Below are 17,597 nucleotides of genomic sequence, written 5' to 3' on the forward strand. Positions count from 1 at the left end.
TGGACACGTTCCAGTTTGTCAGTGTCCTTCTTGAACTGTGGTGCCCAGAACTGGACACAGAACTCCAGGTGAGGTCTGACCAGAGCAGAATACAGTGGCACTATTACTTCCCTTGATCTAGATGCTATACTCCTATTGATGCAGCCCAGAATTGCATTGGCTTTTTTAGCTGCCGCGTCACACTGTTGGCTCATGTCAAGTCATGTTGGCTCGCCCCTCCACAATGCTTCTCCCCCTTACACTAGGGTGGGGGGAGATATGCTTTATATGTACAGTGGTACCTCGCAAGACGAATGCCTTGCAAGACAAAAAACTCGCTAGACGAAAGGTTTTTCCGTTTTCGATTTGCCTCGCAAGACGAATTCCCCTATGGGCTTGCTTCGCAAGACGAAAACGTCTCGCGACTTTGTTAAACCGTTAAAACCGTGCTTCGCAAGACAAAAAATTCGCTAGACGACAAAACTTGCGGAACGAATTAATTTCGTCTTGCGAGGCACCACTGTATGGTGCATATGCAACCTAAGTCATGTTTAGAAATGCACTCAAGGCACCTTTTCAAACAACAAATACTCCCTGGAGGATGAAGTGATATGAAGGTTCAGAACAATGGATACTTAACCTGAAGGAAATATTAATCAGTTGGAATCTTTAACTTTAAAATCAAAACGTATGCACACATATACAGCAACACTGATACAATATGCAGTCAAGCAAGTAGCATCTCATAGATACACTCCCATGGAAGTTGGATAAAGAAACAATAAACAGAGTGGTTTTTTAATGGAAAAAAAATGAGTGGATTTAAAAACCCCCACTGATGTGCAATTTTTAAAGTTTCAGCTTCAGTTTCTCTTTCAAAGAATAGCCTGGTTGAAAATGAAAGCTAAATTTGAAGCAAATGCATAGTTTGTTAGAATTTCTCTATGAGCCTCTTAAGAAGCGATGAAGCTTCCGCTTTCATTCTTTTATTCATTTATTTTTTAAAGAGAACTTTGTGGAAAATGCTATTCCGACAATACCTTGCCCCCCAACATCAATGATCTGCTGAAAATCCTTCAGAATCCTAGCAACACAACATTTAGGGAACCTGCTGAGGAAATGTTTGTTTAAGAAGGCATTCCCTGAAGTGTGGCCTAGTCGTTTATTATTTTATTAATTGTACATCTATAGAAATGGTTTTATTGTTTTTAGAGTTTGTATGAATGGTTTCAATTGTTTTTTTGGAACTTTTCCAGGGGTATATTATCTCGTTTTTATCTTGCTGGACACAGCTTTGATGGCTTCTGACTGTGAGTCAGTTTCTAAATTTCTAAGTAACCAGATGAATACATTACATACGGGAAGCCTGTTCTTCTCCAGAGTCCGGTCACTGATGACTATTGACATCTATTTCCTGGAAGTCTCACTTTACACATGTACGCCTTTCAGATCTTCTTTTTGAAACTCTTGTTTTCCCCTCCTCCCAGCACACCTATTTTTATACATCACAAGGCAGAATCACACACATTCATGACCAACCTTTGTAAACTCAATAATGGCTTTAAAATAAAAAAAGTGAGTCTGTTTTGGTCACCCTTGTTACAAGGGTGTTACAAGATAGAGTTTCAGTGGTATGATCCATGGTACTTGGGGCTATCATTTTGCTGTGGTCTAGGGCTTGCCGATCAGAGCCTAGGGCTTGCCGATCAGAAGGTTGGTGGTTCGAATCCCTGCAAAGGGGTGAGTTCCCGTTGATCGGTCCCTGCTCCTGCCAACCTAGCAGTTCGAAAGCACGTCAAAGTGCAAGTAGATAAATAGGTACTGCTCTGGCGGGAAGGTAAACGGCATTTCTGTGCACTGCTCTGGTTTGCCAGAAGTGGCTTAGTCATGCTGGCCACATGACTCGGAAGCTGTACGCTGGCTCCCTTGGCCAGTAAAGCGAGATGAGCACCACAACCCCAGAGTATTCCGCGACTGGACCTAATGGTCAGGGGTCCCTTTACCTAAAGCAGTGATATAGGGTAGGTTGCTGGCGTCCACAGGGTGGGGGCTAGTATTGCCCCCCCAGTGGACTGGGCAGCCCACATGGAGGGTGAACAGAGCAGTGGCCTAACACATTTATTTGCAACCACCAAAGGGGTTAATTAGGAAGCTTAATGCACTTATTCACAACACCAGCCCAATGTGCTTTAGGCAACGGCCAGAGTTCTAAAGACCCCGCAAAACCTAGAATACAGTGGTACCTCGGGTTACAGATGCTTCAGGTTACAGACTCCGCTAAGCCAGAAATAGTACCTCGGGTTAAGAACTTTACCTCAGGGTGAGAACAGAAATTGTGCGGCGGCGTTGCGGCAGCAGCAGCGGGAGGCCCCATTAGCTAAACTGTTACCTCAGGTTAAGAACAGTTTCAGGTTAAGTACGGACCCTCCAGAACGAATAAAATTCTTAACCTGAGGTACCACTGTAATAGAATTGTGGAGTTGGAAGGGACCCCAAGGATAGTCTTAGTTCAATCCTCTGCAATTCAGGGAATTCTTAACATACCGGAGCCTGCTTGGCTTTACAGTGGTGCCTCGCAAGACGAAATTAATCCGTTCCGCGAGTCTCTTCGTCTTGCGGTTTTTTCGTCTTGCGAAGCACGGCTATTAACGGCTTAGCGGCTTTAAGAAAAAGGAAACAAACTCACAAGAACTCACAAGACGTTTCGTCTTGCAAAGCAAGCCCATAGGGAAATTCGTCTTGCGGAACGACTCAAAAAACGGAAAACTCTTTCGTCTTGTGCGTTTTTCGTCTTGCGAGGCATTCGTCTTGCAAGGTACCACTGTACAAATGTGCTAGCAGTTTTCTTTCTTTTCACTCTTTCAGTGTACTATAGTGGCTAGAGTGTTGGACACGCCCCCCAACTTGGCTATGAAGCTCCTTGCCATCTCTCAGCCTAACCTATTTCACAAGGTTGTGAGGATAAAATGGGGAGAAGAACCATGTTCATCATCTTGAGCTCTTTGGAGAAGATGTGGTAAAAAAAATTATTATTATTATTATTATTATTATTATTATTATTATTATTATTATCTTGGAAGTCCCAATTAATACAGGAGCATGCATATACAGTGTCGGATGTAAGATTAGGGTTTCTTTCTGAAATGCTATAGTTTGCATACAAAGTGTGTGTTCGTTTTTTCCTTTAATTTCCTGCAAGATTCTCAATTTACCAATCTGGAGGTAGTACCTTTCAGTTCCTGAGAAAAGATCAGGAATCATTTCTTTTGCAGGGGTAGGGGGTAGAAATCTATTAAAAACTTGCACAACAAAATATAGTACAAAAATAAATAGCCCTCAGCCACCCTTTAAATCAGGTTTAGCCACAATCACAACCCCCCTCCCAAAAAAACCCCACCCCAATTTGTTTTCAGCATCACCCTGTGCATCAAGTTCAGTGGTGCTTACTCCCAGGTAAACAGGATAAGATTGCAAGCCCATTTGGCTTTATAATAAAATATGCAACCTGACTATGCACCTTTATTTTCAGAGAGGGAAAACTCTACATTTGAGTAAGGCTTCTGAGGGGATGCAAGAAGGACCAGGGGCTGGAAAAAGTCAAAAGATGGGTGGTTTTCCTACCTTTATCCATAGGGGCTGAAGCTCTGGCTCTCTCCTTCAGCAGGGTGCGATGGAGCCGCAACACCTGAGCCCCACTTCTTTACTTGGGAAACAAAATGTACTAGATTTGCCCCCTGCACCATCAACAGAATTAGGACAGGCTGAAATTCTACAGATGAAGAGTTCCCACCATTGCACCTCCATAGTGGGAAAGGCTGCACACACCTGTTTAATTTCACCCTGCCACCCGGCTTTGAATGCACCAACATCCTGCAGTTTCCTGCACTTTGGTGGTCATATCGTCCTCCAAGGCATGTAGAGTGGCCTTGGTGCAACCATGGTGGCCAAAAACGCAGCAAACCAGAAGAGTCAAGTTTCTTTAAGGAATGAGTGGGAATTAAAGCAGCCTAGAGGACCACTCTCGTAAAAGAAAAAACAGGGTTTCCTGGTTCTCCTTTCCATTGAAGCTACACGCCCCCAGCAGGAACCTGGGCCATCTGATACATCAGCCACGCAAGCCCAACAATACGGAAGTTCACCATGCTAATTGGAATTTGCCAGAATGAACATGCTCTGCTTGTGCGGAAAGAGCTATACAGGTTTTCAGTATGTTTCTGGTTGCACTTCAGAGTGCTGGGTTTGATCCATGAAGTGTTTAAACAGCCTGCGTCCACTGTATTCTTAGATTGTATTCTATGAACCTGCCTGTTTACTTAGATCAGGGGAAGGGAAACTGTTGTCCTCCAGATGTGTCTGGACTCCCAACTCCCATCATCCCTGACCACTGGTTATGCTGGCTGGACCTGATGGGAACCCAAAATCTGGGTGGCCACAGGTTGCTTGCTTCCAATTTTGATCCTGGCTGGTGGACCTGATCTGGGTACCCCTCTCCCTCCAAGGTCAGATGGATGGCAACATGAGAAAGGACTTCTTCTGCAAGCACATGTTTGGAACACTATGCTTTGGGCCAATGCTTCTGTCATTTAGGTGCCATTTTATATTCCTAGGCTTTTTAAAAATGTCTTTATTGGACTCTTGCTTATTGCTGTTTTTATTATTTTCTTTTAGCTTGTTCATGGATTGATGTTCTTCCTGGTTTTTTAAAAACATGATAAGCTGCTTTAGAAAATACTGTAAGATGGTTTGGGAAAAGAAATATTTAAAACAAATAGACCAGAAATGGCAAAGGATCATTTCCTGGGCAGACTGCGCTGTTAAGATTTGGGACACACATTGAACTCTCAATTTGGCAAAACAGTCATTTAATTTACAGTGTAGTAAAGGTTACAGGTAAAAAGCTCAACAGAGTGTGAAAAGGCCTATTACACAAATGTACAAACTTCTGTACAGAGCCCCACACCTTTCACTCATCCTCCCCCATGCTCAATGTTGGCCAGAACTGGCTTCCAAGAAATTAAAATTTTGAAATTAAAAGTCTGCACCATCCCACGGAGGTGAGGGGCCAAGACCAGCAATCAGTAAAATCCCAAGGGACACATCTTGCAAAACGAGTTACTTAAAAAAAATAATCATTTAAAATCCAGCAAGGGAAACCTTAACTGCTTTAAACTGGTCACATATCCTGAAGAGCTGCCTTCCATACTAGAAGACTGCTTAATAGCCTGGTAAAAATTAACTAAAAATATCCCAAAGATGAGAGGTTGCAAGTGAAGCTACAGAAGATTTGGAGTATGGAGTCCTACAGCTCACGAGCCATTTCATCACAACCTAGATTATGTTGTTATATAACTACACAATATAGACACAACTTCATCTTCACAAAAGGGTCCTATGTACACCGTCAGATGACACAAAAGCAGATTGTGTAGAAGTGAACTGACTTCAAGACATTCCACTCAGACTCCCCCCATTGATAGAATACAATGTCTCATTTTTTAAAGCAGCAGCAGATATCCTGAATTATTTGGCCCCAAATTCTCTGTCCCGCTCAATACTTTAGGTGGTAAATGGAACCTTGGATAGTTGTAATGTTTCTGCAATAACAGACACAACCTAGCTGTATTACTCACTTTTTAAAATCCCACTTGGTTCATTTGGAGGACTTAAGAATGTGGTTAACTCCCCACCCCCCTGGGGAAAAACCAAACCAACCAGGATGTGCCTGACTTTGGCTGAGCTCTGACCACTGTTCTGCCATGTTGTACTACAGGGAACAGTAAATCACTGGAGATACTAACCATCTAAGTACACAGAACCAAGAAGAGACCCATCAAGCAGTGTGATTAAGAGCCTGCCCAGTGCCAAGAGCCTGGCTAATAAGACTCTCAAAGACAATACAACTCTGCTTCCATAGTTACTTTAGTGTGTACAATATACACATCTCAATCAAGTCTTTTGATTCCAAACATCTGGAACTAGAGCCTTAGAGCTACTTTTGGTTCAACGAAAAACTGAAGTCAATAGGTCAAACTGCACAATGGTGGAGCTGAGATCCGGAAACTATTTTAGCTCACGCAATATCCCCATTTGACAGAACTGCAGTCATTATGCACTTAAGAAACTGGCTAACCTTTCATGGGCTTTGGGATTAGTTCGGGGGGGGGGGGAGAACTGTGTGACAAATTCTGCTTGTGTATAGGAAACCAACCCACACGGAGTATTATGCAAGTACACTGCTTTTTCTCTGGAAGGGCCACTGTTAAAAGTACCTTAAGAGCTCTCATTTGATATTCTTTTCCTTCTTGGTGCATTCAATCTAGAATGCTAAGCAGCAAATAATCTGCTTGATTTTCATTTCTTACCATTTCCCTGTGCTTCCAGCCTTCAAGATGATACTCACTTACAAGGCAAGCACAACGGGCTGTACGTAGACTAAAAGCACTTCATGATCCGCATGTTTAAAAGCAAGCTATGGTTATCTGACTTACATGAGTACTACTTATACCCGAACCAGGTGCTTCTTTAGAAAACTGATCAGGTCCACATACACTTCTGAGGATGAATGTTTACTTGAGACCAGCTGGTTAAGCTTAACTCTGTAAGACAGAGTTGTTAATTTTGACTCTGTGTTACCTGACAGTGCCCCTTAAATTCATGAATAACCTTAGGATAAAAATAACCACGGTGCCCCTTAAATTCATGAATAACCTTAGGATAAAAATAACCATGGTTGAAGAAAAGAAGAAAAGGCTGTTAGGCAGTGTGGTTTCGCAGACAGTGGGGGGGGGGGGAGAGAACGCTTCTCTTTTCTAGATGCCTGCAGAGTTCTTCCAGAGGTTGGTTTTGTAGGGGAGCTTACCCCTGTAACCTGGCTATGACACACAGTTAGGACCCCGATTCTGAAAGCTGTGGGTGCTGCACTTGGAACAGTTTTTTGTCCACTCTGGCTGGTTGTGCTCCTGTCTCCCAGGACAGATCAAGCTCTGCTCTTCAGATCAAGAGAGAAGGGGTAGGCTTCTTGCCCGGCCAAGCTTCTTTTGCATACTTCTTCTTCTTGGGCTCATTCACAACTTCGGGATTAAAGACAGCAGGGTTTGGAGCTGGGTTCATGGTGACCGTTGAGGGTGCAACCGGAGTCAAGTCCACATCCGGGGCAAGATTAGGATAGGGCATTGGCAGGCCTCCAATGAGCGCAGTGCCGTGAATGCTATGGGCCTGGGCGCCTGTCTCATTGTGAGTGGGAGGCAAGCCGCCGTACAATCCTCCGCTATAGGGAAAGTTCTGCATGCGCCGCGTGGCAGACTCATCCGCGCTCAGGGAACCGGAGTTGTCCATCCGCTTTTTCTGCAGTAGAAAGGACAACTATTTACTTTTTGAAACAACCTCCCAATACAAACCACTGCAGAGGAATCTGTGCTTCCCTCTTTCCAAATATCCATGGGTATATATTAAATCTTCATAATTTATATGGTGTATGAAGAATTAGTGTTTGAATCGGCTTGGTTTTCATGTTCGATGTGGCCCTCGGGTGGATGCAATGAGTTGCTTAATGCAACTACTTTGTAGCATCAAGCCCTTTCCTGTCAGTTCCATCATCACATTCATTAAGTACTTGCTGGAATGAACCTGGCAAGGAGTAATACCCTCAGGGAATTAGTTGCTTAGTCACAACACAGTAAGAGGTTCCAAGGATGTTATCTGTTTTATCTGGTTTAACCTAACAACTCTCCTTCCTAACTGAACATAATGTCACTTGGCATGGACAAAAAGCAGAGAACAGTGGGAAACATATTATAGCCACCTAGGAAGCTGCACAGAATACAACTGCATTATAGAGCAGCAGGAAGTGGTATTAACAACATATTATTTTTTTGACAATCCATATCTTTCCTGAGTTCAAGAATTCCAAGGCACAGGCCTAAGTAAGGCTGTCACTTGCAACTGTGACTGCCTTGAGGTGGCTGCCTTTGGTGTTTTCTTTTTAAGTACAGTGGTACCTCGGGTTACATACGGGTCAGGTTACAGACTCTGCTAACCCAGAAATAGTACCTCAGGTTAAGAACTTTGCTTCAGGATGAGAACAGAAATTGCGCAGCGGCGGCGCAGCAGCAGCAGCAGCAGCAGCAGCAGCAGCAGCAGGAGGCCCCATTAGCTAAAGTTGTGCTTCAGGTTAAGAACAGTTTCAGGTTAAGAACAGACCTCCGGAACGAATTAAGTACTTAACCCGAGGTACCACTGTAATGGAAACAACTCATTGATCGAGGAAGGAGCACAGCATGAGCTTGCCAGAAGCTTTTTGTTGCATTAAAAAAATTGACTACTTATAACTTAACCATGTCTTTCTAAATAAAAAATAAATTAAAAAGGTTAAACTGCAATCCACAGTACAAAGCAAAGGTAAAATGTCATTAGGACGCAGCTGCAAGTCTCATTTACATGTCTAACCTATAAACGTATTTCTACTGGTCTAGCAATAAAAAGAACCAAACATCTGGATCTAATATTATCCTGGCTACAACTATCCCTATCTAAGATAGCAGTTTTCACAGGCTATGTTAACAGGCTGTTTTCTGATTTAGAAGCATACCTTCACTGGGACAACTGCAGTCTGTACCATGTTTCTGAAGCGTCCAACAGAAGGGTCCACATCCTCTGTATGGGTAAATCAGATTGAAATACCGTGGTTAGTTTTAAAATGGATTTTGAAGAATGTATTCAGTACCGAAGGGGGTTTAATGCCAGCTTTCTCAAAGTGAAAGGTTATTACCAGCAAAACCTCTATTCATTAATGCTCACGGAAAAGATAGCAATATGCAGCGAGGCCTACATAGAACACATCCACAGTGCTCACCTGGATTGATGATTTCGTCGTCATCACTGAATGTTACTCTGGAATTCTTTCGTTTTCTTTTTGGTCTCTGGATATCCAAATTTCCTTCTTCTATAGTTAACGTGGAGATCCTCTTGTTATGGGCTGTGTTGAATTCTGTCAGGTTCTAAAAAACCAAAGATGAGACTGTCAACGAAGAATAAAGATTAAACTTCCCATCTCCTGCCCCCATGAACACTTAGGATTGGACAGGCTTCAAGGTGCCCAGAATAATATAGGAGCAAGCCAACAGCAAGTCACCTGCTTTAGCCGGGGGAGAATGGGAATTTGGTCTAGTGGTCTGAAATAGCACAAGACTCACGGTTGTGGGTTGGAGCCCCACTTTGTGCAAAATATTCCTGCCTTGCAAGGGGTTGGACTAGATGACATTCACAGACCCTCCAGCTCTACAATTCTATGAAAAGGTTTGGCCATACTTGCCAGACCATGGGGGGCTGCAAAAGTAGGTATGTCACACACAAGCACAGACTAACATTTGCAAGGTCAGAAGACTTTTGTTCTGGTGCTGTTGCTTATGCCATGCTTCCAGCCAAGGAACCCCGTCTCCCTCCACAAGGGAAAATGGGTGTCATGCTGCGGGTGAACTCACATCTAATTCTGTCTCCTCTTCTGGAAGTCCAAGCAAACCCTTGAGCTCGTCGTCCTCATTGGTCATCTTCTCGTCTCCTTTTACTGCAGAGGGCAATGTCTGAGGTTTTTCCCTCAGAGTATAGGCCCTTGTGGAGGCACCAAAGGAAACTGTAGAGTCAATGGGAATCTGCTGTGGTTTATGAGGCTCCAAACGAATATGACCCAAAAACGTGCCATGTGCTGGGAATATTGGAATAATAAAAAAAAAAGAAACTGTCCATTAGCTGTCAGTTTATTCAAAGCTAGATGTGGGGCCCTACTGAAAGTATATGAAATTATTTCACTGTGTTCTTCCAGGAAAACCTGAATTAGTTGATTAAATGAAACATTTGCAACCCAATTCTCCAAGGCTTTTGAAACAGCTTCCAAGAGACAAGCAGCACTAAACAGCCAGTGTTCTGCAATTTTGCTTGCTATGGCAAACGATCCATTGGCCTCTGGTATGAGTCAGAAGGAACTTGGGTGGTTAGAGTAATTCTTCAGATTGAAGAGGTTAGTTTTGTTTGTTTGTTTGTTTGTTTTCATACATTTCTGTTCTACCTTTCTTCTGTTACAGAACAGTGGTGTATTGGCTTTGCGTTTCCCCCCTTACAATCAAGAGGTATATACATATGAAATAAAGTACATAGGTGTTCCCTGGTGGTCACCCATCCAGACACTGATCAGACTAAATCTGCTTAGTTCAGTAAAGTGGCAGGCTCATGTGCCTTCAGACCACAGCTGAGCTATGCTTCCAGGAAGAGCTGCAGTTCTAGGGCTGGCTGTGTTGGCACATGTCATGGCAGCATCAGCAGCACTTTCCTGCCTGCCCAGTGCTCTCCAAATTCGGAGTTAGGAAAGGGGCTGGAGATTGTTCCTGAAGTTGTTCTTGGTTTCCACAACTATGGGGTTGGCCCCAACCACTCCAGGTCCAAACTTAAGAGCTGGGGGGGGGGAGTGAATGTCCTTGACAAACATGTAAGCTCGTAATTGGGGGAGGATTCCGGCACCCTCAAATTTTGGCTTTGGGACGAAGGCCAGCCAAAATCTGTGAACCCTTAGAACAGCAATGAACACAAGTCAATAAAACACAATACAAATTGACAGTGGTGACAAAAGACCACGGTGTCCCTTTCTGAGTGTGAGCTGAGTGCAGCAACTTATCTGAAAAAGCCACAAGAACAGATCAGGGATGAAGCTCACTAGGGTGGCCATTGTAAAGCCTTGGAGCAATCGCAGTGAAGGCCCTGTAATAATAGTAATAATAATAATAATAATAATAATAATAATAATAATAATATAGCTAGGGGGAAGAAAGATGACTTGAGAATGTTGCTCAGAGAAGTACTGTTTCAAGAGCACTTTCTCCAATTCCCACCACCCACTGCCATGGGAGTCTTAAAGCTATAGTGGAAACCACCAGGGCATCCTTTTTGGAAACGACACTATCAGGGTTCGAAATTAGCAGGGCACCAGGTGCATTTTGCACCTAATGGTACTCCATTTGCGAGCACCTCAAAAAACCCAGGTGCCATTTTTCGCACCTGGCTGGCACTCAAGGATTACTGAAATGTAAGTGCTTTGAAGCCTCGAAGTATATATTAAGGATAGACAATATGTTAAGGAGTTTAACGATAAAGAGTAGAGTGTTTTGAAAACTGAAGTATGGTACCAATATTTTTATTGTAAACACCAATGTTTATGTTAATAAATAATAATGTTAATAATGTTATAATAATGTTATAAAGTTATAATATTGTTAATAAATAAACATTTATTTATAAATAAAAAAATTATAAATTTATAATAATTTAGAAATAGACATTTATTAACAACTTCTGCTAAAAATGTGATTTTAACAACGTGTCACTTATGTGATGTGCGTATTAGTTTATGCTTTTCAAAATAATAAATAAAAAGTGTTGCAACCCCCCCCCCCCGCCCCCAGTGGGGACCAGGCATTCTGTTTTGGTGCCCACAACCCAGGTCCCAGAACCCATTTGGCTCCTAGCTTTTCTATCCCAGTTTCTAACACTGGCCACCATGGTTCCTATAATGAAGCCTTTTTCTACTTCAGGTAAATGTAAGGATAAACAAATCCGGATCTCTTGAAAATTCACCCCAAGCATTCCTTCTGCGCCACCCACCCCTGTATATTACTTGGTTAAATATCAATCAACTTACTGCTGTTGAGGTCTATAAGAAAAACCCTCTTCAGATGTTTGTGGTAGACTAAGGCAGCATGGACCCGAGAGCATGACTGGTGATCAATGGTGAAGTCGCACAGGTCAGGGTTTCTCCCAAAGAGATAGTATTTCTTTTCATCAATGATCAGTTTCTATGATAAGACATCAGACAGACAGCAACATAAGGTCACTAGAAGAAGACATTTCCATCATAACTGCTGCTGCTACAGAAGACTATGAGCTATCAGCAACAGAGGCTTATCCATTTTTATCAGTGCTGCTAGACCAGGCATCCCCAAACTCGGCCCTCCAGCTGTTTTGGGACTACAATTCCCATCATCCCTGACCACTGGTCCTGTTAGCTAGGGATGATGGGAGTTGTAGTCCCAAAACAGCTGGAGAGCCGAGTTTGGTGGTGCCTGTGCTAGGCCTTTCACACAGTAGCCAGGGGAGTGGCTATATTCAGTTACAAATTAAAAATTATGTTCCATGCAGGAATTATGTTTCTGATTCAATGCTATTGGTAAAGATACAAACAGCTTTTACAAGTTCAGCTTCACTGCTGTTGAAGCCGCAAGATGGGTAAAAACTCATTTGTGCCTCTGAGTTATAACCCAGTGTGATTCTCCACACACTGAGCTTGATTACTTCATGGCTTGTTTTGATGTTGCACTTTTTAGACCTAGCCAATCACTAGTTATACCTCTGAACTCGAAACGAGAACAAAGGTAAAGATGGCTTGGTTAGTATCAAGTGCTTAAGAAACCTGTGTGAATTGAACAACATGTGTACGTTGCAACTGACAATTTACAGTGTGCTGCTTTCAGCTTTGTGGGGCTCGAAAGGTATTCCATCCTAGGGGATGCTTACAGCTCAAACAGACAGGTGCTTAGTTTGGAGGTAAATATCTCATGTTAATAAGCAGAGATATGGGCAATTCTTGTGTCAACACAGTCCATTCCTTCCTTGGCATGCTACAATAGAATTTGGACCTAGGAGCCCTTCAGCACATCACTTCGTCATACTTGTCTGTAAAATGGAAATATCTGGGATTCAGTTACTGTGAAAACTAACACAAACCCCTCAGAACAGCAAAAATAGGTTTGCCCTTCTAGTTCTGAACTGTCACCTGTTAAAAGGTGATGCGAGAAAGAAGCACTGGGTACCAACACCTGCTTCTAAGGTACTTTGGGATACTTGGATGCATAGGGAAAAAGGGAAAAGGATGCAGGAGATTTTATTGCTGTGATTGATGCTTGTGATTGTTTCTATAGCTACCCAGTACTAGAAGTGTATTCCTAGTCCAGGATAATTTGTTCTGCATCTATTTTCATACCTCAATAAGTTTGTCTCCTTTGACTACATCCAGGTGCAACCCGGGTGGAGGCTTTCCTGCCCTAGGAAACAAAAACAGAAATATGTTTTGTTTTGGAATAAAGTCACATTTAGAACCCCTACAGTTACCCATTGATCTGAAGTCGCCATAAAAACAAAATCCAACTCTCATGCTTTTTTTTTCTTAAGCAATATGTTAACCATAAATGCTGCAACACATTGAAATTAGATAGATGGAAAACCTGGACTTTAACACAGGAAATTGGTGCAAAAAGTATGAGCTTAAGTGAAATTAATAGTCAGCACCTTTAGGACACTGCCATGTACATGGGTCTTCAGACAATGTATAGTATGGCACTACCATAAGACGAGATGCTTGGTCACTAGCTTACATGGCTCTAAAGTGGAATAGATTGGGCCAGGCCTACTCATGACTACTGGCAACAATAGTGAGCAGAATCTGCATTAAGAGAAGAGCCATAGCTCAGTGGCAGAGCACACACATTGCATGCAAAAGGGCCCAGATTCAATTCCCACCATCTCCAGGTAGGGCTGGAAAAACTCCTATCTGAAAGCATGGAGAGCTACTGCCAGTGAAAGTAAACCAGGGATGGGGAACCAGTGCCCTCTAGGCATTGTTGAACCTAAATTCTCATAATTCTGGATCACTGGCCATGGCAGGTGGGGCTGATGGGTATCCATCCATATCTGGTGGTTCTCTATCCCTGAGGTGGGTGGAGCACTGGTCTCAGTGTAAGGCAGCTTGCTTTGATATTGCATACTAGCTGGTCTTTTGCCTGATCCAGCCGGGCTTTGCGCATACCTTCAGTGGAGGAAGACCTACTGGCACACCCCTTTTGATAAGAACTCCTCTACAGTAATGGATATCTCATTTAAGCAATTTAGTATGGAGGAAAACAAAAACTGTGTTTGCAAACACTTAAGGTTTTCTGTGTTATTCAGAAGTCATTATACCTCATTTAGAGGGGCTTATTTGTAATAGTGGCTAAGAGAATGAGCTACAAATTGTGAGTTCCCCATTCAAATCTGCTACGAAGTCACTAGGTGTTTCCACCTCAGTGTCTCACACCATCTACAACATGGAGCTTGTTTGTAATAGTGCAGGCATAGGCAAACTCAGCCCTCCAGATGTTTTGAGACTACAATTCCCATCATCCCTGACCACTGGTCCTGTTAGCTAGGGATGATGGGAGATGTAGTTCCAAAACATCTGGAGGGTTGAGTTTGCCTATTCCTGTAATAGTGGCTAAGAGAGTGAGCTACAAATTGGGAGTTCCCCATTCAAATCTGCTACGAAGTTGCTAGGTGTCTCACACCATCTATAACATGGGGATAATAATACTCACTTTACAACAGAAGTGAGGAATTGGGTTTGGCCAGTGGGCCGAATTCTTATTTCTTCCAAACCTTGCCAGCAAACTTTGGCAGGTGGGCGCAGCTGCTCACCTGCCAAAGTTCAAAGGAGCTCACTTTGACCATCTTTACAGTGGAGCCCCTTTGAAGTCCATTTGTGGGCATCATATGAATTCAAATGGCACCTGCACTTGGACAAAGTGGGGCTCACGGATCAAGGAGCTCCATTTGTAAAGCAACAACTGGGAGCTCACATCAAGTTCTCAACTGTTTGTTTGTAGCCACATCTTTACCTGTCTCACACTTGACATCACACACATTGGGGCTGGTGGATGTAGTTGGGGGGAAACGGCTTTGTTAGGCATAGTTAGTTCCATGAGCTGGAGGTTCCTTGCCCCTTGCTTTATAGGGTATTTGTAAGGATAACAAGATAATGTATATGAAGTGTTTTGAACACTCAAAAGCGATACAAGGTCTTATTAATTTATTTTTTTCAGAGTTCATTACTTAGGTTTTCTCCATTAGAAAGATGAAGCTCACTCAGTGCATGTCACAATGTCTTAGGAACACCAGGGGTTGTCTTATACCGAGTCAAACTATTGGTCCATTTAGCTCAGTATTGTTAACACTGGCTGGCAGAGGTTCTCCATCTTCAGGCAGGGGGTTCTCCCAGTGTATTTGGAGATGCCAGAGATTGCACCTGGGACATTCTGCATGCAAAGCATTTCTTGCCCAATCTGTGCCAAATATGTACTAGAACTCACTGCTAAATAGTTAATTGCTGGAGAACAATACCCAGGGGCATTGTTCCTCTGTGTGGCAGATAGAAGCAACCATATGAACTTACCTGAGCCCCAAGGTTAGCATCAGAGGCCTTCCTGTCATTAGTTAAAATTCAGATTGGTGGGTAGAGAAAGGTCCTTCTTGGTGGTGGTGACATGACTGTGCAGCTCTCTTCCTAGGGAAATCCTACAAGCCCACTCCCTTCCCATTTTTAGATGGCCTTTTATAATTTGTTTTTATTGTCAGGCTTTTTAGGGCTGGTTGGTTTTTTGTTGATTAGATTTTTATACTGCTGTTTTTGCTGTGTGAAACTGTAATTTTTATTTATTTATATTTCCTGCTTTGTGAGCTGCTTTGTAAAAATAGTTTTTAAAGACTGAAGAAAAAGCATCTAACAACAAGGGTGGGAAAATATTACAATATCCTTCCACAGAAAAAGATAAATTGGAACTTGATTATATGAAAAATATGTCATCTATCTTCCACTCACTATAATTCTTCCTTCTGTCATTAAGAAAAGAGTGACACAGTGGATAGCTCCAGCTATAATTAGCACAGAAGGTAAAACTTTGCTAAGTCACAACCCAGAGAGATCTTCTGATGATTTAGCAGCCCCGTCATCATAAAGGAAGATGTGTTCATTAGACTCTCAAAGGATATTAATTATATAATTCATTGTTTAACCAAAAACTGAAACATTACATCTGTACCAAAAGATAAACCTTTGTGGGAAGTTACCAAAATCCTTTCACTGTGAACATATATGACATACTTCCAGTCCTGTCATCAAAACCTGTCCTTCCAAGACCAGTTTTGGCAAAGTAGGTTTCAGACCACATTACACTACACCTTCTGCTTTGGAGGAAGGAAGAAACTTAATCTCTAAGTCACTTTGCATGTATGTATGTATTAGGATGAAAAGGGCATATTCTTTAACTCAAATGCATTCCAATGTGTTATACTACAAAAACTCATCCTTTCCTTTCAGTCCTTCAGCATAATTTCAGACAGCTGGGGCAAGCACTATGACCAGAGTGACCACTGCTTTTTGTCATAAAATTTCTTACTCAAATTCCCAGAAAACACAGGTGCAGTTACCTACGAAACTCCTAGAATTGGCATAGAAGAAAATTGTTTCTGTATGAAGAAGAAACTGCACGACACACACACTTAGTAGGCTCAACACCCACTGAAGCAGAATACCGAACAAGCAAAATGAACGATCCATTTCCAGCAGGGAGTAATCCCCCAAAGACACATTTTCTTTTGCTTCTCCAACCCACAATACTAACACTTTTTTAAAAAAAGTTTTCTGAATTTTAGACATACTTGCATGACCCAGTTCTCAAATAAAACAAAGATTTTTCCTAGACACCTAGGTGCAATCAGCATGTAAACACCTCAACAAAGACAGAATTCACAGTGCTGGCCAGTACCTGACAGCGAAAAACACACATAGGCAATACTTGAGAATATATCCCTTAGATGCAGGTCACTGCATCTTTCAACACAACTCCAGAGAGCCCCACGTTTCACGTTTTGCTTAATCGCCCCAGCCATAAACATGACCTGCTACTCAGACCTTAACAAACCGTCATTCCTCTTTGCAATAAGGTTGTCTCTCCTCCAAAGCATCGCAGCTACGGGATCAAAATGTGCCTCTGCGCAGGGGCATCCAGCCACAAATGCTTAAGGTGCAGATCAAACATGACTAGAAGCACTCACTCCCATATTTCCGAGTTTAGCAGTACTGAATGAAATTGTTTTACTAGACAGGCACGCTCGGTGATAAAACGGGTCGTTTCCCCCCTTGCCTTCCAGGCGCAGAAATACCCTCCCTTCACTAAGAGACAGGCACTCTGCTCATGTTCAGAGACGCCCTTTAACTCCACACAGCAGTGTAAGAAATACGTTCTCTGTCCATGCTCAGAAGCACCCTCCGTGGGTTTTTAAAAATTGATTTTTTAAAATATATATAGGTGCATAACATTCCAGGGCGCGTAGCACTTTCCCGGTCCTTCCCCCGCTTGCAGGGGCTGCTGCACCCAGGCCCACTCCCCGCTTCATGATGCCGCTCCCGTCTCCCCGGGGGAAATATAGGCCCTTCTGCACGGCGGGACCCTTTCCCGCTCTCCAGCGCCACAGGCCCCCGCCCTCACCAGGTCGGGCAGTCAAAAAGTGGGAGGATCCCGCCGCCGCCACTGCCGCCGCCGCCGCCACCACCGGCAGAGTTCGCGTTCGCCGCCATCTTGTGACTGCCCCCATTCAGCTGGGCGCGGGGCACGCCGGGAAGCTGGAAGACCCGGCGGGCGGGAGGCGATCCCGGGATGCACCGCGGCGAGGTGTGTGTGTGGAGGAGGGAGCTGCGCGGGTCCTGTCTGGTCTGGTGTAGAGAAGCTCGAGCGCGGCGTTGCGTAGCGACGTCAAGGCGGCGGTACGAA

The 17,597-nt window shown here is 43.3% G+C and overlaps 1 protein-coding gene across 3 annotated transcripts; it reads right to left on the reverse strand.

Annotated features, from left to right (window-relative positions):
• Window positions 1–4,824: 4,824 nt before the first annotated feature.
• On the reverse strand, window positions 4,825–17,454 carry PPP1R8 (protein phosphatase 1 regulatory subunit 8). Of its 3 annotated transcripts, XR_014221814.1 has the most exons (8): window positions 17,316–17,454; window positions 13,001–13,061; window positions 11,663–11,816; window positions 9,459–9,679; window positions 8,831–8,975; window positions 8,567–8,631; window positions 6,688–7,323; window positions 4,825–6,642 (listed from the first exon to the last, which is right to left on the reverse strand). XR_014221814.1 is itself a non-coding variant. In XM_082231881.1 (7 exons), the coding sequence occupies exons 1-7, from the start codon at window positions 17,402–17,404 to the stop codon at window positions 6,970–6,972; spliced, it is 1,089 nt and encodes a 362-aa protein (XP_082088007.1). In that variant the 5' UTR covers window positions 17,405–17,454; the 3' UTR covers window positions 4,825–6,969. The 3 variants fall into 3 exon arrangements, 2 of the variants coding, with proteins under 2 accessions (XP_082088007.1, XP_082088008.1); XM_082231881.1 differs by having other exon boundaries at window positions 4,825–7,323; XM_082231882.1 differs by lacking the exon at window positions 17,316–17,454 and adding an exon at window positions 15,221–17,284 and having other exon boundaries at window positions 4,825–7,323.
• Between the last annotated feature and the right edge of the window lie 143 nt (window positions 17,455–17,597).

Source organism: Podarcis vaucheri (assembly GCF_965113315.1).
Source record: "Podarcis vaucheri genome assembly, chromosome: 7".
In the NCBI taxonomy this organism is placed as follows: domain Eukaryota; kingdom Metazoa; phylum Chordata; class Lepidosauria; order Squamata; family Lacertidae; genus Podarcis; species Podarcis vaucheri.